Below are 22096 nucleotides of genomic sequence, written 5' to 3'. Positions count from 1 at the left end.
AGCATAAGTGCCTACCTGACAAGTACAAGGTCCTGAGTTCAAGCCCCATACCCCCCTCCAAAAAAAAAAAAAAAAGAGAAACAGTGAAACTGAATTTTGAAGCAGGTTAGTAGGACAGTTATGCTTTTTATTTTTGATGTTCTTTTAGGTTTTGTAAGCAAATAGCTAATGTGAAAATGTTGGTTGATGTTTATTCTGAGCACTCATTACATATTTGATATTTTATTTTATTGACATCTTATTTTCCTGCTAAGTATATGTTGTACAGTATAGTAGGAAACTCCTGATAGATCAAGAAGACAAGAGAGGTGACAACAGTGGTCTGGCACATAGGAAAGGAAAGCCAAGCACACCTGCTGTCAGCATGAGCAATACATATGCGTAGAACATGCAGTTGTTATGTGTGGAGACTTCCTTGGGTTTGACCATTGAAAGAAAAGCTTATTTTCATTGTTGTTCAATTAGGAATTTGTTTCTGACCTTTTAAGTTTTGCAAGCAATTACACAGCTGATAGGAAAATGTTGATGTTCATTCTAAACACACAGTATGTATTAAGATTTTTTTTTTCTGGGCTGGTGAGATGGCTCAGTGGTCTAAAGTACCTACTTAGAACAAGCTTAGCAAAGCACAGGGACCACGGTTCAATCCCCCAGCACCACATGCCAGCCAGCCCCGCCCCCTGGTGGGCTGAGCTGGCCACACACACACACACACAAATAAATAAAATTTTTAAAAAAAAATTTTGTTTTTCTGTATTTAGAACAGGGTCTACAGGGTCTTGCTACGTAAATCAGTTTTGTAGGGCACACTAGGTGGCTGTGGTATACTGTCCCCTGCCTCCCCCCCCTTTTTTTGGCTTTTTAATATTTCCTTGCTGCTTTAACAACATTGTGGAAAAAACAGTTTACAAGTCTGAAACTGACCTAGGTGGGGTCAAGGGCCATTGATGGGGCAGCATAGCCCTGTGATTCGTTGCTGATGTTAGAGCAGTTCTAGCTCCCAGGCTGCAGGTACAAGTGTGCTGAGCCCTATTTTAAGTTGACCTTGTTAAATCATGAACTGACCTGAGGCAGATGATCTTAATTTTTTTGGTGACTATCGTATTTTCCTCAGGCATTGTGGGACTGTGGTATGACTCTTGCAGGCTTTGACATTCCTTACGGTTGAGACAGACGTGGGTTCTAATGCTCCGTTTGTTTTTGCCAGCAGCATGCTATCCGAAAGGCACCAAAGCCTTTCTGTGCCTCGCTTTCCTCATGTAGTTAAAAACCATTTATAGTAAAGTAGATGAAGTGAGGGAGGATCCTAATGTAGCATCCTCAAGTGCATAGGAACAAAGTTGGACTTACTTCATCCCAACTGTTAATCTACTGTCGTAGATGCCCTCTCTGAGGTTCTCCCAGTAGTGACTTGATTTTCATGTTGGCAGATTTGGAGCTGCACTGTGCAGATGACAGACCCTCTCTGTGAGCAGCAGGCAGGGGTTGCTCAGCTGATGCGCACTGTAGGTGTGGGGTTATATAGAGTTCACAATTGGTCCTGTAGTCTGCCCATCGGACCGTTCAGTGGTAGCCAACAAGGCATTTTGCTGCACATGAATTTAGAACAGATGTTTACATGTGTTTTGTCCACAAAGTGGGCTGAACTGTTAGAAAAAATATTTTGACTCAAATTCTATTTATATACTAGTTAGCAAACATGAATTAAAGGCCCCCAGAAGAATTCATCATAGAGAGACCTTCAGTCAAGAGATTAGTTTCCTTCCTGTTGCTGCCTCCAGATAACAGTTTGATTTCTCTATTATCAGTTCAGCTGCTTGCCTGTTTCCGGTTTCCTGCTTTGTGTATTTCTCATGTTGCTCCTGGGAAATGGTTTATTTTTTCAAGCTGAGGCACATGTGGAAACTCTACTCCACTGTATTCTTTTGAATTAGGTTTCTTTAAATTTTTCTAACAACTCAAAAATTGAACTTTAGTGGATAAGTTGATATTTTCTGTGACAGTGGCCTGTTCGTCATGTTAAAATGTTGGTGTAATAGGTTAAAATAACGTTGTAGTTATACTGTTGTATATTTTTCAACATTATTGACACCAGCCCAGAAACAAAGCAAAACAAAATTAAAAAAAACTACAACAAAATTGCCAAACTTTAATTGGCCTTGAATTTCTTTTAACCTGAAAGAAAGTACAGAATTGTATTTTTATCATATTTCAGACATTGAGGAACAAATACAAGAAACATCACAAGTGATTTCTAGTAGTATGCATGATAACGTTTAACTGTTAGGTGTCTGTATGACTGTAATCTCTTCCTTAATGTCTGGGGGACCACTAGCAGCAGTAAGCTTTATAGAGAGCCAGCCTTTTGGGCCCTGGAGGCTTGCCGACCTGCATCACAGATACTTGTTGGTTGTGCACCTACTCTGCCTGGTGTGTCCTCATGTTGTAAACAGGTGCAGAAGTGAGCCCTTGCCCATAAGGCAGTTGCAGCCTAGCTGAGGACATAGAATTTGGGCCCCAGTGGAGGAATGCTGTAGGGGAAGAGTGAATCCTAGCCTAGATCTTAAAAGAAGAGTAAGTACCTTCCAGGCTAGAACAGTATAAACAAAAAATGAGAGCAAAAATGAAGTGCCTAGTGTGGGTTCAGAGCATGATGAACGAGACCTGGTAGATGGGAAAACATAGAAGGGGATGGAGGTAGGGGTTCTCAAATGAAGCTGTGTAGGAGTCTATTCAGGACCTTGGGATATGCGCTCAGCTATTTGGACTGTCCTGTGGGTAGCTAGAGGTCATTGAAGGTCTCAATGCAGTAATGCAACTTTGAAAAACTATTGCTTGGAAAGGATGATAGTGGCAGTGATGTTTAAGGTGCTTTAGAATGAGAAGAGAGTTGCAGAGCAGGGAGCCTGATAGTTGGTGGTGGGTGCCTGAAACTATAGGGTAAGCCTTTTTTTCTGAACACCCACAAGATATTGTCAAAATCATTCTCTTTGTAGTCAGTTGTGCACCTCTTTGTAATAGCTTATTTCTTAATTTACAATTTTGTATACCCAGCTAGATTTCCAGCTCACTGAGTAGAAGAGACCTTGTGCTAAAATTATGCAAATAGGTATGCATTTTGTAATATTGAGATTATTAATACTCTCATTTTCAGCTTAATGAGCTTTAAATAGCTAGTCAACATTTCCCTTTGATTTCTTCTCAGCTTCCGTTCTTGTAATTCCTTTGCTATTTGGAATGCAGATCTCTACACCTTAAGTATTTATGTCTGTACAAGCCAAAAAAGTTACACAATTGCCATCTCTTTCTTTGGCCAGGCTGTTACCTTGGCACAATTAAAGAAGAGCCTGATGGAGCATATGCATGAGTTGTACCCACTAGTTCAGACTACTTGAAACGTAAAGGAAAGTTTTGGGGTTTTTTTTAAGCCACATATAAATTCAGTTTTAGGGGAAATCATGTGATAATTACTCTTTTTCTATTTCTTCCCTTGCTTTCCTTCCAGAATATTCCATGCCTTTAGGCCTTCCTTCTTTGGCTCTTATCCATTTCCATAGTCAGAACTGTGGTGTTTGGTGACTATGGTTCTGTGTAGCACTGTGCAGAGTATTGCCAAAAGATGCCGCCCAATCATTTTTATAGCAAAATATCCTCTGTTCACCAAAGCTACTACTGTGACCTGTAATTTGATGCATGCTTTGTGTTCATTTCTCTACTTATAACACATTCTTTAGATTAAATATTGAAGCATTGTATCCTTCCAGTGTGGGCAATAGCCATTGCCTAAAAAGTAGATTATGTGCTTCTGGAAGGGGAATTTGGATAGGACATGCCCCTTGGTTTAACCATTAAGCCTGTTTCTCTGCTTTAAATATCTCATCTCCTTTTTCTAAGACCTGTTAAAATTTCAAGTTATGTGTCAGGAACCAGGTAAGTGAATCTAGCTAGGCTCTTTCAAGAGAAAGTGTGGCAGTACATCATAATCCCTCTCTTGTGGCGGAATGAGAAAGAGAGCAGATGAAAGGGCATGCCAGCTCTGCCACTGCTGGCTGGTGACATTCATTGAGCCTTTGGATTTCCTGGACGTAACTTGGGTTCTACCTCCCCGACAGTTGCCGTGAGGATCTAGTGAGCTTTGAGGAAGTATTAATTGCTGTTCAGACGTGTGATGTATTATTGTAGGGATACCTACATAAAATTCTGTTTGCCTCAGGGAGTACAAGTAGTAGAATTTGTCTTGTACTTTACTCCTTTGGGGATCAGAAACTAATGCAAATGGTACTACTCACTTTGGGTAGGTTTCCCTAGCTGCCTTTCTGTAGTTCTCACTGATCAGTAGTTAACTGGTTTATCTCTGAGTTTGTGGAGCTAACAACTTACCAGGCTGGGGTTTTGTACTCAGAACTACTTCTTGATCCTGAGAACTATAGGGATATTTTTGTGGAATTTGCTTCCTGGAAGTTTATTTTGGGAGCTGCATTAGGAGTGCTTCTTCCTGACTCCTGCATTGTCATGTAGACTGCTCTCATCAAACTCCTCCCTTGGGCTGCTGGATCTTTTACCCTTTCTTTACTTGGTGGCCCTCTTTTCCTACCTCTAAACGTCCAGAGCTGTAGCTGCCCTGCATCCTAGGTTGGGTTGGTAGGTATGTTATCCAGATTACTAAGAGGCACAATCATAGGTTGTATTTATCCTGCCATGTTAGAGAGTATTACAAAAAGAGACCAGTGCAGAATGTTTAAACCTCAAGGCCTTTATGAAGTAAGGAAGAGACCAGTTCTATGTAACTTTGAAGGGAGAGCAAATCCGGGCTTGGGGGTGAGGGCATCTGGTATCAGTGGAGATAGCATTGAACAGCTGAACAGTTACCCAGAGATAACACAGAACCATTCATAAAATAATGACGAGGGTTAGGGTGGTGAGATGGAGTGTGATTCTAAATCTTGTTAATGGCAATGTGTTCCCCTCCTCAGGTGTTACGTATGAGGCATTATTGTGTGGCCATTGAGAACCCTAGCTCTGGAGCCCACTAGTGGGGAAAGTTTAGCTCCTCCTCATGGGTTGGTGTGGGAGTCATACAAGACTTAGACTGGCGCCTGGGCCATGGCACATGCTGAACATGAATTGATGTTATTTCAGTTGTCTCTGTATATCTGTCAGAACTCTTGGCACACACATGCACACATTGTCACTCCTTCCTGGAATTTTTAAATAGCTAGCCCAGGTATTCAGTAAGAGTTTGTTTTCCTTTTGCTTTTGAAAGAAAGTTGATTTAGATGACTTCTGCAAGCTTGCTTAACCCTGAGGTTGCATGATCCTGTGATACCCCCTAAGTTTCTTAAATGGCTTCTATGGATGAGAATTTTTCTTTCCTGGAGGATATGAGAAGGAACTAAGTTAATAAGCATATACAAAAAGCTAGACACTTCACTGGGCCTTTGTCACATTTATACTGGGTTGCCATTAGATGAGTCCCTCATAATACATAATGTAGGAAGATAGGGGCGGACACAGTTGAGAAATCTTCACAGGGAAAAGGAAGGCAAAAATCCTTTTCTTAGAGGCACCACTTGCTAAGTTTGAAGCAGGGCTGGATAGAACCTGCTCCAGCCAGTGACAGGTGCAGCTAGATTGACTTTTTGGAAGGAGATTCAGGCATGATTTGTCTTTATAACAGCAATACAGAGGGTGAAAAGAAGAGAGTAGAAGTGACATAGAGACAGAAATGTTTTCCATCATACTGACCCACACCAAGTTGCCCCTGTTCTCTCACATACCCTTTTGTTTTTTTGCTTTTGTAGCATGTCCGTTTAGAGTGAGTGGGCCTGAAGGCAGGGAATTTGTGTTGCCATCTAGCCAACGTGCAAACCATCCGGGTGAAAGAACGATAAATGAGTACTTTCCTAATGAGGGTCTCGTTCTCTAGTTATTGCAGTCTGAGATGCTGTGAATACCAGTGCTAGTTGGTGTTAGCTTAGAACTTTGAAACCAAGGCTTCTCAGCCCTGGCAGTGTCAACATTTGGGGCTGAAAAATTCTTTATCATGAGGGCTACTTTGTGTATTGTATTAAACTTAGTAATATCAGTGGCCTCTACCTAATAGATACCTGTGGTGTCTATTTTCCAGCTATGACAGTTAAAAGTGTTAGTGGACATTTTCAGATGTCTCATGGAGAGCCTCTGTGGTCTGAATAACTAAACCAACATGGAGCTTGCAAGCGCCCCTTCTGTGTCACTGCAGTTGTCCGTTTATAGGACTGGAAATTGGCCTGCTCCCCTCTGCTAGTCCCTTCACCTTCTTCCACAGCTTCAGCAGTGACACCAGCTTGAGCTTGGCGGTGTTCCTCCAAATTGGCTTCAGTTGTCTGCCAGGGCCTTCTGCTCCTCTGAGTGTGTCTGACTTATCTCCCCGGCCTTACTGGGTGTACAAGGGTGATGTCATTGTGCCTTTCCAAGAAGGGTGGAACAAGGAATAGGGCCCCCAAATACACAAACCTCATCCTCAGCTGAGCCGCTGGTTAGATTTCACCCTTCTTCCTCCTCCTTCCAGCTTCAGGAGCGTTTGTCATCCATTATAAGAAGGTATAGTAGCTGGCCAGTCTTTGGGTCTCTGCTTATTGGGTTTCCTAACCCTGTGTGTCACAGGGTGTTGATCTGGTCCATTCCCTGGACAGAATCATGTCTTTTCTAGTATGGTCGTATGAGCTTAGCCTGTGTGCTTTTTTCTGACATGAGTACTGTTTGGCACTTGCGAGGAGCAAGGAAGGGAGGACAAGAACACAAGCTCTCATACCATTTATTTTATGGTTTTGCTTCCTGGGCAGCCAAATAGCTCAGCAGAGTGAAGCGCCTGCTCAGACAGGTGCAGGAACAGGGGTTTGAGCCCCAGTGTGCCTTGCTAGTCCTACCCCTGGGGTGCGCTGAGACTGGGCAAGTTGGCACGCAACTTTGATCTCAGCTCTTGGGAGGCTGAAAGCAGGAGGCTCACTACGAGTCCCATGTGCATGGTGAGCTTCCTTTCTCTTTGTCCCTGGAGTTTCTGAGGCATGCGGCAGCCGTAGGAGGCCCTCCGTACCACTCAGTTCCCTGCTCTTGCCCTTGACCTCTCCACACATCCACGGGAAAGAAGGGTGGGGTTAGTTGTAACTCCTTAAGTGGGAGGGTATACTTGCTTATGTTTGAAGCAAATCCTTGGCATGTCCTTGTAAAAGAGCTTGTTTCAGAACCTGAAAGAATCCAAGAGTGAGGGTTGGCCAGATAGCTCAGTGGGGACAAGTGCCTGCTTAGAGCACAGGGCTGGGGCTCCTTGCCTGCCTGCCATGCTGGCCACGCCCCTGAGGTACACTGAGCTATCGAGACTGGGTGTGGTGGCACGTGCCATAATCTCAGTGTTTGGGAGGCTGAAAACAGGAGGATCACTACAAGTCTGATCTGTGTAGTGAGACCCTGTAGTCCCCGCAGACCCTGTACCAATTCATTTTAAACAAAGAATCCAAGAATGTTTCTTTAATATGAGATTCACCCAGAGGAGTCACTATTGGCTGAAGGAATGCACTTTACACTTGTTTACTTAGAAGTACTTTAATCCAAGATTATTCTGATTTTGTTCCCTTGATAGGCTGGGTTGTAGTGATTTTTGATCCCCAAACCAATCATTAACAGCCTAGAATACACATTAAGGAATTTCAGTGTAGCATGTAGAAGATATTGTAATTTAAAAAATGAGCCAACCCTAAATACCCGGAACAGGAAGGTCCTTGCCTCTTGTGCAGAGAGCATCTGTGAAAGGTCTTGAGCAGAAGCTCAGTGTGACTTTCCATTCTGATCTAGGGTCTTCCCAAACAGCCCTCTTCAGCCAAAAAATGCAGCTCAAGGGCCGGCCAAATAGCTCAGCGGATTAAAGTGCCTTCTTAGGCAGATGCAGGGGCCAAGAGTTTGATCCCAGGGAACCCCAGCCCCACCCCACCGCCGGGGCGCACTGAGCCAGCAATTGAGACTGGGAGTGGTGGCGTGCTCCTGTAATCCCAGCACTTGGGAGGCTGTAAACAGGAGGATCACTAGGAGTCTGATCTATGTAGTGAGACCCTACAGACCCTGTAGACCCTGTCCTAAATACAAAAAAAAAAAAAAAGCTCTTCACAAAACTAGTAGTAAAAGTATTGTCCATCATGTTGAGTGTGTGAGTAATAATGCATGTGGTCTTTTTCCGTGTGACATATATGATGTTATTGGCATATTTTTTTCTTCTTTTTTCTAGGCTGCAGCTTGTCTCTTACTGCCCTTTTCTCCTTACCCTGATTCTAGCTTTTTTGATCCTTTGTTCTGATTGGCCTTGTCTCTATGGAAAACCTTTCTTGCCTTCTGGATAGGCTGTTGTTCCCTTAGGAAAAGGCTGGACCCCACAGAGATACTGACTGCAGCAGGTGTCCAGGTGTCTTGCAGATGCCTTTCTGGCTCATCTGCCAAGTTGGCAGCAGTAAAAGCTTATCCCATGGTGTCTCTGCAGCTCTGCCATCCTGTTGAGGATCTCCTGGGGTTGAGGAGATCAGCACAACCTTCTGAGCAGACCTTCCTCAGGGTACCAGGGCATTTGCTGTCCTTCTGGCCAGTTCAAGAATACAGTACATTCAGGCCACTGGTTATATGTATCATCAGCAGAAGTGGTTTTGTAGTTGTGACCATGATTTTGAAAACCATAAAATTATCAGACTCTTTTTATATATAGCAATACATAAATATCTTTGTGGCTTGGGTTTACAGTAGAAAGAATAAAGCTTGAATTCTGGTGGAACTAGTGGGTAACTGACAGGTGGAAGACAGCCCAAGAGTATGAGAGGGTGGGTCCAGAGCACTCAGTGTGACAGTCTTCAGCTGCCTGTGTTTAGAACATTCTGCAGAGGTAGAAGTTTGGGAGCTAGTTTGTATGGGATATGAAAGGACAGTTTTGAGTTTAAGTGTCTGGAGTTTTATTTGACTTGGACAGAGTTTGGATCACTAAGACTTGAAGCACTTAGTACTGTTTCCCAGATGATTAGAATGCTCAGTTACTATACTTAAGATTATAAATCAACAGTTGTCCTTTCACCAAAAAGTCTGGAGATGATTGTTGTTTGCTCTGCTTACAAAAGAGGCCACTGAAGTTAGACCCTCGGCACATGTTTGTTTGAAAGTCTAGGCTCTAGTTCTCCCCTCCTGATGCCCAGCCAGATCTCTTTGCACTTTACCTTTGTTGCCGGCTATTTTCTGTTATCCACACCACAGAGTCTGTGGAGAAGCCTTTACCAACAAGGACATGTGTTAATATACCTTGTCAAATGTTGCCTAAACCTTTATACATGAAGAAAGCAGTTTTCTGTTCCTCAGGAGCTTACCTGCCCTACGTCCTTTGGTATTAACATATTTACCACCCTCTCAAACTCTGTTTTTGGAGGAGGAGTCGCTTTAGGAGCGCCACCAATCAAATAGTACAGCAATGGGCAAGGCTACAGAGGCCCCATCATTATCTATTACACCCTGCTGCCTCTTCAGCAGGGATAGGTGGAAAGGAAGTGTAAAGAAGTGAAGGCTATTTTGCTGGTAGCGTACATAGGGGCTCACATGTTCAGGGACGTTAGATTCCTCTATTGAGAGATTTCACTGGAGTTTAATTTTGCTGACACCTCCTCCCCGCTTGTGGCTCTCCTCACACACCTGGTGCTGCCAGTGCTGTGATTATTGGTAAAGTGAGCTGTCCTCTGCTTGCAGATGAGCGTGAAGCTGTGCAGAAGAAGACCTTCACCAAGTGGGTCAACTCCCACCTTGCCCGAGTTTCCTGCCGGATCACAGACCTGTACACTGACCTTCGTGATGGACGCATGCTCATCAAGCTGCTGGAGGTCCTCTCTGGAGAAAGGCTGGTAAGTAGGACTGGGAGTTAGCGAATTGCTTCATGGATGAGGAAGTATTTTGAAAAAAAATCTAGTGTGTACTTGTTTTCTGTTGAATTCTGCAGTTAACTTTATTATTAAGAAAGAGCATCTTGATGGGTGAGGCAAGCGCTCCGGGGAGAGTTTCAGTGCCACATTCTGAATCTGGATGGTCTCACTTTGGTCATGTGAAAGGTTGCCATCTTTGGTCAGAAAGATCTGAGTAGTGTCCCTGTTAAATAGGGCATAATTGAAGCTCCAGGCTTGCATGCTGACTCAAGATGAATATGTATCCTACATGAGATCATGGAATGATTTCTAAATTTGTCTTATTGATTCTCTGGAAGATCTGAGCTGCCATTTATTTCAAGGTGTAGTAATGGAATCCAATAGCAGCTGATGGTTTGTGTTTTTTCCTTGCATTCTTATTTTTTAGGGTGTGGAAGGAAAGGCTAGTATTTTGTCGTCTCCTTGGAAACAGAGCTTCTGTGTGAATTCACCCTTCTGTTTTGGGCAGGGAAATTGTCATCCTGCAGTTAAAGAAAAAAAAAAAAAAGATATCCCCATCTGTTTCCTAGAGCTGCTGCATTCCTCTCTGATGTGATTCTTATTTATGCACCTTAAGCCACGGAACCTCACACCACTCACTGTGACTGGCCCAATTGGTTTTGCCTTGCCTCTCTTTGAAAATGCGTGCTCTGTTTCTACCAGAGCACACGCGGGTCCATAGGTAGTGGTGCAGCTGAGCCAAATGCTGTCACCCAGGAATAGAGCTCCACATCTGTACTGACATCAGAGGGAAAATATGATGCTGGTGGTTGACAGTACTGCCAGAAAGCCTTATTTTTAACTTGATCTCCGCCCTGTAACTTGACAGCCGCAGTAGGTCTTTTATGCAGGCCAACCCACGCACTTACGTTGTACCTCACCCTGTTTTTAAGCCCATATGGTATCTCAGCCTGAGTGAAAAATGCAGACAGTGTCTTCCACCTTAGTTGGAGAACAAGGACTTTGCTTCTGAAGGACAGTGAACCCCCATCTCTTCCATGCTGAGCTTTGCCCGTGTTCTTTATTCTCTAGACATACAGGTCTGACTACCTTCTTTTCTGTGAGAGTTTGTGTGTCAAACTAGAGAAAGAAACCGTCACTCAAACCATAATGACTATACAAAGTGATTTGTGTGTGTGTGTGTGTGTGTGTGTGTGTAGCACCAGGGATTGAAAGGGGATTGATTTGTGATATGGCCTGTCGGCAGCAAACAGGACAGTCATTGATTGCATTTTGTTTTCTTCAAATGAGATTGAGAGCCTCAGCTAGAATTCCTGTGGTATGTAGCTTACAAGAATGTAATTTTTGTAACCAGATTTCTCTCCCTTACCTCTTAGCCCCCCCTTTTTTTGCTGCATAATGTTTACTATAGTCTGATAATTTTATTTTTTAAGGTTTTGAAAGTCTTTAAAAATCATTAAAAGATCACATGGATAGAAATTAGTTTCAGCATTTATTTTTGTTCCAATATGACCCAATCTGCTAGGCTATAGAGAGTAAGTTGTTCACCTTTGAAATCCCCTAATTCTCTTTTATACCAAAAAGATTATGTTTTTGATAATGTCTGTATAATAAGTGGCATTAAGCTTGTTACTCGTTAGTCTAAGGACAATAAAAAATATTAGGATAAAAAGTAACTTTTTAAAGCATAATTCTTAGTTGTGTATAAGAAATACTAAAGAGATACCTCCCCTCCGTCTCTTTATTTCCTGTTAGCAATAAAATGTTTTACAATGACCCAGAGACCTAGAATCAGATCCACAACAAAGTATGACCACCATTTTCATCCCTTTAGGTGGTGAATAAAACTTAGATAAAATAGAAATAAAATTAGAAATGTTTCATGTGACAGGTTGGGCAGCCTGGTTATTTGTATTTCAAAAGTAAGTGTATTATAGAAAAAAATGAACTAAAGCTCTTTTTCATTTCAGTGTTTTTGGCTTTGTTGGTATGTATAGTTTGTGGAATGTTCTGGAAGGGACACAAGCCACACTGTGTCCTTGGTTGCTCAGATTGCTAGGCTTCAAATTAGAGTAGGGAAGAAAACTGTTCCCTAAGGGCTTGCCCCAGTAGATTCTTACATATTCAGATCCCAAAACTAATGAGATGTGGGGCCGGCCAAATAGCTTAGCAGGTTAAAGCACCTGCAAGCAGATACAAGGCCCAGGGTTCAATTCCCAGGTCTGCTGTGCTGGCCTGCCCCTGCCCCTGCCCCTGCACCTGCAGCTGCCCCAGGGCACGCTGAGAGGGTGAATGAGACTGGGCATGATGGTACATGCACTTGAGAGGCTGTAAACAGGCAGATCACTACAAGTCCAATCTAGTAGTGCGACCCTGAACACCCTATAGACCCTTCCCTAAAAATACAGGGGGGAGGGGAAGCTAATGAAGTGGTTAGTGTTCCCAGGCTCAGTACACTAATGTCTGTAGCTCACTGTGTCATCAAAGAACATTCAGTCAGCCCTGTGCTGCATCTACAGCAGTGAACTAAAACCCAGATAACATAAACATTTGCACTCCATCAGGAACCTATCAGTTTGGCAGCATTTTAGCCCCACGTTGGCAGTACATAGTAAATGTTTGAGGATTAAATTATCCAAATTTACTTCATTGATTGATTGTTAAATTCCTTTACAAAGGAGGAAATTCGTGTGTGTGTGTTTCTGCTAAGTGAAAGTCAAAGAACTGTGCCTTTAATGATCCAGAAAATTCTAACCTAACCCCAAGAATCTGAGTCAAATTTGATCAGGTTTTAGGTAGACATTTGTGTTATCAAAGAACTTGGTTCATGGCCTTGGGAACAGAAAGTCCCGTTTCCAGTTCTGACTGGGGCTGGCTATGTGACCAAACCCTCTCTGCTTCAGGTATGTCATCTTATGGAACAAAAAGAAAACCTTGGGGCTGAGCCAGGAGGCTGCTGCTGATTAGGATTAGATTAATGAAAAGAATACAACTCCTTTTTAGTGCTTTTTCTGTAATCATTGTGGATACCATTCTTCATAAAGATCTTGCTTTAAAATTCTCTTAAAACTATAGACCGTCCTTTACTTTAACTTCATAACAGGTAAAGTTGTGAACATAGAACCTGAGCTAGTTACTCTAATTGGACCTTGATCTTAAGGTCAAATGAGATCAAGGGTTGAGGGCACAGAGTGTTGGCCTTTAACAGCACTGACATTTAGAGGGCAATAGGTGCCTAGCACATCCCTGGGCCTGAACTTTGGTCATGAGCTTCCCCCTGCCTGCCACTTTCTCTTCATGAAACTATAATAAAGAATGAGTCTAGATAAGGTGGCCAGTTTTCTTTCTCATAACTGTCAGAACAAACCCCTCTGATTGAGCTAGAGTGAAGTTTCTAATCACAGGTATCATTAGTTTCTGATTATCTCTTGTTTCCTAATATTCTTTGGCCTTTTCTCTCCATTAATCAGAATTAGTCTACAAGAAAAGATAGCAACAAAAGAGATGTTTTGGGTTTGTTTGTTTTTCCCATAATTTTATTGAGAAACAAATAGCAGTGAGGCAGTTTCAAATCAAATTGGTAGGACAGTTTCAATAATTAACACATTGCATAAATTCTTTCTACTGGTTAATTACTGTACAAGATGCGCACATAATATCCTATTTACAAACACTATTAGAACAAATCCCTCTGTTCATTAAGAGAATGTAATTATATATCCTAACCGTTTTGAATACACAGATACAAAATGGACATACATCTGTATCCCCTTTTTTTGTTTAGTTCTGTTATTTGAGTATTATAGGTGTGTTAACTCAGCAAAATATTCTAAAAGAGTCCAGTAGTCCATAATAGTATAGGGTCTTCCGCTTGACTGGCAGTGTCAGAAATTGTTGACCTGAGTCCCCTACAGCTCAACATAACACCATGGCTTTACTTCCTGTACTTCATTTTTATACTTTTCTGCTGGATGGTTAAGACCAAGGTAAAGCAACACCTATGCAACAAGAGTTGTAGCTTTTGCATCTGATAAGGTCAGTGAAATCCCCTCAGGATTTATCCTGATATCCTGTACCTCAGATTGTAGAACTTTTTCAGTATCAGCCATGTAGATGAGTCACGGCCATTGCTTGGCCAATGTGCTCTCTGTGAAAGCCTGAGAGAATGTTGTGACTCTCCTTAGGCACACTCTACATCATTGATCACTTTCCTCTTTGGCCCCATAATCTCCTTGATCAGAAAATTTGGGACCCTGCTGAGTTGCATGACTTCACAGTACAAGTTCTCATATGTCCTGAGTCTTAATTGACCTTAGAAGGTTAAGGCCAAAATGTTGGCTTTCCTTGTGGCCCTCCTTTTTCTCTGATTTTGGTCTGCAAACTTAGGTTGTTAACCCTCCAGAAGAGTTTATTGTTATTAACATACAACCTAGGCTGTTAAGCTTAACCTCACTATCTGTCTGGCTATCAAACATCTTAGGCATAACATGGAACAGGTATTTTTCGTCAAGTATTGTTTGTTTTGTTTTTATTTGTAGCCATTAATTCCAAAACTCTCTGGGCAAGGTAAAGAAGATAGGTTTAATAATGAGATTTGTTAAACCTTAAATCCTACATTGAATTGCACTGAGGATATTTTTCATAAGGCCTTTGTTAAGAGATCACCCTATATATTGTTTGTTGAAATAGGGTTTTATGAATTAGCCACAAAACTTAACAGTTTTTCTAAAAATTGTTGATAAATGTGAGATACTTTTGTTTCAGAAAGCTTGTTATAGTACTCACTCTCCCATTTAAATTGGTGTTTAGCTGTACAAGTGCAGAAAGTGAAATAACAGAGCTGGCATGTGCCTAAGTGCCTGATGAGTGACCTCAAAGCTCTGGAGTTGAAAAGAGGAAACAAGCCCTCTTGATTATGTATCCAGACGTAGTAAGTGGGTAGGGCTCACTGTGACTCAGGAGACGCAAGAGTAGCTAGCCATAGACTATGGGGTGCAGTGTTAGCTGGACGGAAAATATGCAAAGCTCACCATAAGGACCATGCAAAGAAGGTGTTGAGGCTGGGTGTCAGGGACTCTGCTCTTGGGGAGATTTCCCAGCTGTGTTGGTATTCCTTTTTTCAAAACAGTAATGGCAGTAACTTGAGGATATCTGTCTTTTAAGGCTTATAGAGTGTGGACACACATTTTTTTTTAGTTCTTAGAGCTTAATAAAGTGGCAGCTTAACATTGTGCTTCATAGAAGAAACTAGCAGTCACTAGTGACTTGCCGGGAGCATCACTGTTTCCTGCCTGTGGGCCTCCCCTTTTTCATTGATTCTTGGGAGGTGACAGGACAATGTGATGGTCCCTGATTAGTGGGGTTTTTGTTTGAATTTTTTGGTACTGAGAATCAAGCTCAGGACCTTGTGTTTGCCAGGCAGACCCTGTGCCACTGAGCATATCCCCAGATCCTGATTAGTTTTAACTAGAGCAAAATCACTAGCACCCTTCTGAAAGTGTGGTGTGATCTATGGGGAAGAGTTTGGAGACTAGTATGAGTTTGACTTTATCACCTGTTAGAAGAGTTTTGAATTGGTGCCTCCCATCCTGTGTGCTATGGGCGTGTGTGTGTGTGTGTGTGTGTGTGTGTTGCGCGCGTGCACATAACAAAGATCTGTTTTGGTTAAAAGACAAAAACATAAGCAAGTGTTATTCACACAGGGGTACTTTCTCATGTTCTCTTCACCTGACTCATCAGCAGGCACTTGAGAATCCACCTTGCATATTGACGACAAGTCACCATCTGAAATAATGTAGCTTGTATTCTACTATTTGAAGTGACTTTACTGGCCACCAAGTTAAATAAATTCCTTTACTTTGTAGATATTGCAACTCAAAGTAGATGGAAAGGCAGCAGTATTTCACAGATATAGCCAGCTTCTCACTTCCCAGGACCAGTACTTTCCTAGAAAATTAGCACTCCACTTTAGGTAGCTTCATGGTTTTGTTTTTTTTGTTTTGTTTTTTTTGTTTTGTTTTTGTTTTTTTTTTTGGACACCCAGAGAGAGAGCAGGGACTACCTACTGGGGACAGCTCCTCCAGGGACCTTACAGAACACCCTGCCAGGAACCTCCCTTGTGTGCTCCTCTTCTATTCAGATAAGAGATCAAATCAGGCCCAGGAAGTGTTTTTGTCTCTAGACTCTCAGAAAAACCTTACCAGTACAATTATTTCATAGTAAAGCAAATACCTATCTCCTGCAGTGCATAAGTGACCCAACCCAAGTCTGCAGAACAGTTGGGGCGGAACAGAGGGTCTGGGATCCAGCTCCATCTTTTCTCTCTGAGTGACTCGTGTCTGTAGGGAATTAACTCAAAGCCAAACTGAGTCTCAGAGGCAGGATTTGCCCTGATTGCTGTATTAAACAGTTAGAATTACGCTTTCAGACACTAGGAGTGACTCTTTAGGGCCACAATTCCGTCTCCTTTGGAATCAGAAGCAACTTGGATCTGGGACAGAGATGTAGTTGACAAAGATTTGGGGCAAGAAGAGACCTTTGGGAAAGAAACAGGAAAACACCTGAAAAAACCCCACAGAACACAGATGTTGGGCTGGTGAGATGACTCAGTGGTCTAAAGCACCTACTTAGAACAAGCTTAGTAAAGCACAGGGACCACGGTTCAATCCCCCAGCACCACATGCCAGCCAGCCCCGCCCCCTGGTGGGCTGAGCTGGCCACACAAATAAATAAAAAATTAAAAAAAAAAAACACAGATGTTGGTGTGGGAATGAAGGGGACACTTGTTAAAATGATTTTAAAAAGCAATCAGAAAAAAAAAAAGCAATCAGTAAAAGTAGTCATTCCCACAGAGAAACTGCCTGCCTGCCAGCAGATACCCACCCCCCTTCAATCCAAATCCCATAAGGCTGATATTGATCCTTGTCTCCATGTGAATGGGCATTCAGACTTCCACATCAAAAATGACATAGGGGAGATGGCTCAGTGGAATAAGCGCTTCCCTGGCAAGCGCAAGGGCCTAAAATCAATCCCCGGTTCCTCAAAAAAAAAAAAAAAAGACACAGGGCAGAAATGCACTTGTTGCTATGGAAACAGGCCTGTCACACTAGGACTCTGACTAATAGAGGCGAGAGAGGATGTTCCTTTCTTTGGCAGAATTAGCCACTCTAAGGATGAGGCTTCAAAAAGTGTTTATGACTGAGAGACACAACTCTTTCCCACTTCTACCCTGTTCCATTGTGTTTAGTTCTCTCCATTATTACCTCTTCTTCCTTTTGAAAAGATGAAGTTTAGTAATATAAAAAAAGCTCTTAAAAAACAAAAGAGCACTCTTTGCCAGATGGGAACCAAGTCTATTCCTTCCTTTTATATAGAAATGTATGCCACTCTGGTATTCTAGGTTCTTAGTGTAACATGAAGAGAATTAACTTTGTAGTCCTGGTTTGCCACATGCTAACAGCTAGACTGGTTGCATCATCTCTCTGAAGTTTGTGTTCCTTTATAAAATAGCAAGAATAATTCCTATAATTCAAGGTTGCGATGAGCATTAAATATGACAAAGCTGTAAACCACCTAACAAAGAGGTAAACACAGTAGTTTGGGAAATGACAAATAAGAAAGTAGATCTCGGCAACAATGTAGTTGACCCTTACATTTGTATGTGTAACTCTAAGATCATTACCATCTCTTTAAATTAATTTCCTGTAATTATTGCTTCCTGAACTTGCTCAGGTGTTGTGCCTTAGAATATTTGAGAAATCCCCCCTGAAGCAACAGAACACAAGTCAAGGGAGTTGGTACACTTTGGCTGTGGCTTTGATTTACTCTTTCTTGTATTCTACCACCAGAACATCACCCAACTTTGCCATATCTTGTCTGTTTTATTATAAAAGTGATTAACATTCCATCTATAATGAGTGACTTCATGAAGTAGAGGGAAATGTTTTTAACATGTGAAGGCAGGAATATATTAAATGAGGAAAGAGTGAAAGTATTCCTTCTAGGGGCCGGGGAGATGGCTCAGTAGGATAAGCGCTTGACTGGCAAACACAAGGATCTGAGTTCAATCCCTGGTTCTGAAAAAAAAAAAAAGTATTCCTTCTAAAATCAAGAGACGACACAGTGATATATTATGTGCTTGACAGTTTACCCAGAGCAGTCATGCAAGAGAATGAAATCAAAGGATTCAAATAGGCAAGGAAGAAGCCAGAGTACCCTTATTTGCAGTTCACATGATTCTTTACTAGATTAAAAATAACACTATCAGAAAATTCTTAGAACTAAAAAACTCAGCAAAGTGGCAGGATATAAAATCAACACAAACACACAAAAATCAGTAGTGCTCTGAAATACTAACAATGAACTCAACAAGAAAGAAATCAGAAAAAAAAGTTTTTCTATTCAGAATAGATATTTTTTAAAAAATTAAATACCTACATATTAAAGATTGGAAGATCACTGTAACAAAAGACTGCATTGCCACAAGAAAAAAATTGAAGACCACATTAGAAAATCAAAGATATCACCTGTTCTTGGATAGGGAGAAGTAATATTGTTAGAATAGCTCTGTAGCCAAAAATATTAATGCAGTTCCCAAAAAATGCTTTTTAATCCAATAAAAACCATCAGAATTTTTCACAGAGCCAGAAAAAAATTCTACAATTTGTGTGGAACCTAAAGAGACCTAATAGCTAAACCCATCCCGAGCAACAAGAACAAAAAAGGGGGCATTGTAGTCCCAGACCTCAAATTAGTACAACATTAATAAAAATATTAATGCACAGAAATAGACATTTTAACCAGTGGAATAGAATAAAGGATGCAGAAACAACCCTATGCACCTTCACCCATCTGATTTTTACAAAGGAGCCAATAACTTATGCTCTGAAAAAGATAGTTTCTTTAACAGATGGGTGCTGGTAAAGCTGATTATCCATATGTAGAAGAATGAATTTAGATCCATATCTCTGTATGTAGTACCTAAAATCAAATCAAGATGGACCAAGAGACACAGATATAAAAGCAGAATCACTGAATCTGCTGAAGAAGAAAATGGTAAAACTCTTGCAGATATAGGCATAATCACTTGGTGAATAAAATCCCAGTTGTACGAGATACTATACCAGAAATCAACAAGTGGGATTATACCAAATCAAAAGCTTCTTCTCAGCAAAGAAAACAAATAATATTGTGAAGAGTCAGTCCACAGAATGGAATAGCATTTTTGTCAGCAACATCTCTGACGGAGGACTAATATATAGGTTATATAAAGAATTTTTAAAAATTAGACACCAAACATAAAAGACCCAATCATAAAATAGGCAGTTAAAATATTAGACACTTCTCAAAATAAGAAATACAAATGGCCAGTAAGTACATGAAAAAAATGTTCAGCATCTTTTGGCAATTAGAGAAATGTAAGTCCAAACTATGCTGAGACTACCTTATTCCAGTTAGAGTGGCTATTGTCAAGGACTACAAAAGCAGCAGATGGTGATGGGGTTCTGAGGGAAAAGGAGCCTTACTACATTGCTGGTGGGAATGTGAATTAATGTAACCACTATGGAAATCAGTATGGAGATTCTTTTATAAGTGAAAGTGGGTGGCCGGGGAGACAGTTCAGTGGAATAAGCGCTTCCCTGGCAAGCGCAAGGACCTTGAGTTCCATCCCCGGTTCGGGGGGGGGGGGTGGAAATAATTATTGATATTATCCCCATTTTAGAGGCAAACAGTTGAGAAAGCACTGATTTGCGAAAGTATACAGAAATTGTAACTTGACAATTAGAATCATCCTTTTCTGTACCAAATTGCCCAAAAAAGCATGTTCTCTACAGCTGGCTTATTCTCATTTGACGCTTTAAAAGATGTAAAGGCCAGGAACAGTAGAACAATAACACACTTGGGAGGTAAAGACCTTTTCCCTATATTACTATGAATTTGAAGGAAATACAAAAAAAAAAAAAAACACCTTTTTTTGACAACTTTCTACTTATTCTGCTTGCTTGCTTGCTTGCTTGCTTGCTTGCTTGCTTTCATATATATTTAGTACAGGGTCTTACTACACAGATTGGACTTGTAGTGATCCTCCTGTTTTTCAGCCTCCCAAGCGCTGGGATTTCAAGCATGCACCACCACACCCAGTCTCTGTCACTGTCTCAGTGTGCCCCGGGGGCAGGGCCAGCACTGCATGCCAGGGATTGGACCCTGGCCCCTGCGCTCTGCCTAAGCAGGCGCTTTAATCCGCTGAGCTATCTGGCTAGTCCTTTACTCTGCTTCTTGATAGGATTATTTTTCCTTTAGTCATTTGAAGATTTCTAGCCACTGTCCAGAAAGAGGGTTTGTCAACTATTTTTTGTTTCTTTTCCTTGGTCTCATGTTCTGTGTTCCTAATGGCTTGCTCTAGCTGGGTACTTGAGTTGCATCCAGGTCTGGAGCAAACCATCCTTAGCTCACTTGGCGTAGTCAATCAGCATCCGTGTGAGATCCCTGAGATGTACATCATACTTGTAACCTGGGCAAGAGCGTCATTCATCACCTTCCCCTCCTCAGCCCCTCATTCTCTGTGTTCATGTGGAAGTGAAAAACGCTTCTTCCTGTTGTGGGAAGGGAGTTCTGAGAAGACCCCTTCCCTATCATGTTTATGTAAATGTGGGGCAGTACGAAGTGATTTGGGATCTGGACTTTCAGGGTCAAATTCCAAAGAAGAGTGGTGATGTTATGCTGGGTCGAAACTGAGAAGGAACAGAGAGCACCATCTATTCCTCAGCTGTCCTTTTACTTTTCATCCACACCGTCCTGCCTACCTCCACTTAGGCAATAACTTTTCTGCCCTGCTAGAGGTAGGCTTAAGAGTGTGTGTGCTGCTAGGGAACAGGAAGCAGCACCTGTAGGCAGACAATTCATTGGTCTGGGACACAAACACTGAGAGGAGAAGAAAAGATCTGGATGAAATGCTAGGAACCCTTGTAGTAGAATTCACACACTTTTCTTAGGGGCAGCTAAGTACTTGTCCTTTGCTTGTCCTTCAACTGAATATTCCAGTATACTGGAATTAAAATAGTTTTGAAGTTTCCAAAGAGAAGACACCTCCCTCCCCACTTTTTCTTGTAAGCAGTGCTGTCATATTGTGAACACCTTCATTTTTAGAGACACTTCTTTTTCTATTACTATAATTTGAAAGTAGAATTTATCACTTGTGGTAAGGCCTCAGCTTCTAATCTTATTTCTTCAGTGTCAAAGCACGTTCTTCCTTCTTAGATGTCCTTATCAGCAAGCTCAGGAAATGGACAAGCTATTAGCAGAAGGCTGACACCTGGCCTTTCTCATCAATACAGTTCATCTATGGACTTTAGTTCACTGTGCACATGCTCTGTGTTCACAGCTGGATAATGTAGCACAATAAAGCATCAGTCTTGCCCTCAGCAAGCCAGCAGTCAAGGTGAAAGTAGTCAGAGCCATGTAAGAAGCAGCAGGGTTATGGGCGTAGCTCGGAGGTGGAGCATTTGCCTACCATGCACCAGAGATGGGTTCTGTCGCCAGCTCTGGAGAAAAATTTTAAGAAGAGACAGAAGCAAAACTACAGGACAGTGATTAGTTCTCTGATTTGTTGATGCCATTAGTGTGTAGTTATGAGGGAAGAGACCCATGAGAACTAAAATGATTGGAAATGTCTGCAAGATGGGAAGATATACCTTGACCAGGGCCTTGCAAGGGGTGGGGCATGGTGAGATGGCCCAGGAGAAGCAGGGAGATAAGACCATGGTCAGCCAAGATAAGTGCATTCTTCTCACAGCCAGAGTCAGATACGCATACACAGATATATACTGTATACGTTAGGCATCTATGCTAGGTATTTCATAGTAAATAATGTACATATATAATAGTACATATATATGAAGGAGGTATTATATACATATATGAGTTTGTATATTTTTTCTTTATTTAAAATATGTCTACTTTTTGAGAATAAGATTTTGATATAACTGGATAAAAGAAAGTACTATTTGGTGTATTCACATTAGATTATCTTTCTTTTTTACTTTTTATTAATTCACACCCTCTCATTTAGTCCCTGCCTGTCTCTCTTACAAATGATCACATGGAAATTCTGATTTGATGGAGTGTGCTATTTCATTTTTTTTTAATTTTATTTATTTATTTATTTGAGAGAGAGAGAGAGAGAG

At 41.5% G+C, this 22096-nt stretch overlaps 1 protein-coding gene across 7 annotated transcripts in view; it reads left to right on the top strand.

Moving 5' to 3' along the window:
- The window catches only part of Sptbn1 (spectrin beta, non-erythrocytic 1), a 197644-nt gene that overhangs the window by 121612 nt on the left and 53936 nt on the right, over positions 1-22096 (top strand). For all 7 annotated transcript variants that reach the window (XR_002818547.1, XM_004643407.3, XM_023703549.1 and 4 more), the window contains one exon: positions 9745-9896. Coding sequence is in view for 6 of the 7 variants with exons in the window: in XM_004643407.3 (XP_004643464.1) it covers positions 9745-9896 (152 nt within the window). In the remaining variant the exon portion in view is untranslated. The remainder of the gene's footprint in view (positions 1-9744; positions 9897-22096) is intronic.

This window comes from Octodon degus, unplaced genomic scaffold, assembly GCF_000260255.1.
Source record: "Octodon degus isolate 3935 unplaced genomic scaffold, OctDeg1.0 scaffold00174, whole genome shotgun sequence".
Taxonomy (NCBI): Eukaryota; Metazoa; Chordata; class Mammalia; order Rodentia; family Octodontidae; genus Octodon; species Octodon degus.
This window is presented reverse-complemented; position numbering and strand designations above follow the sequence as displayed.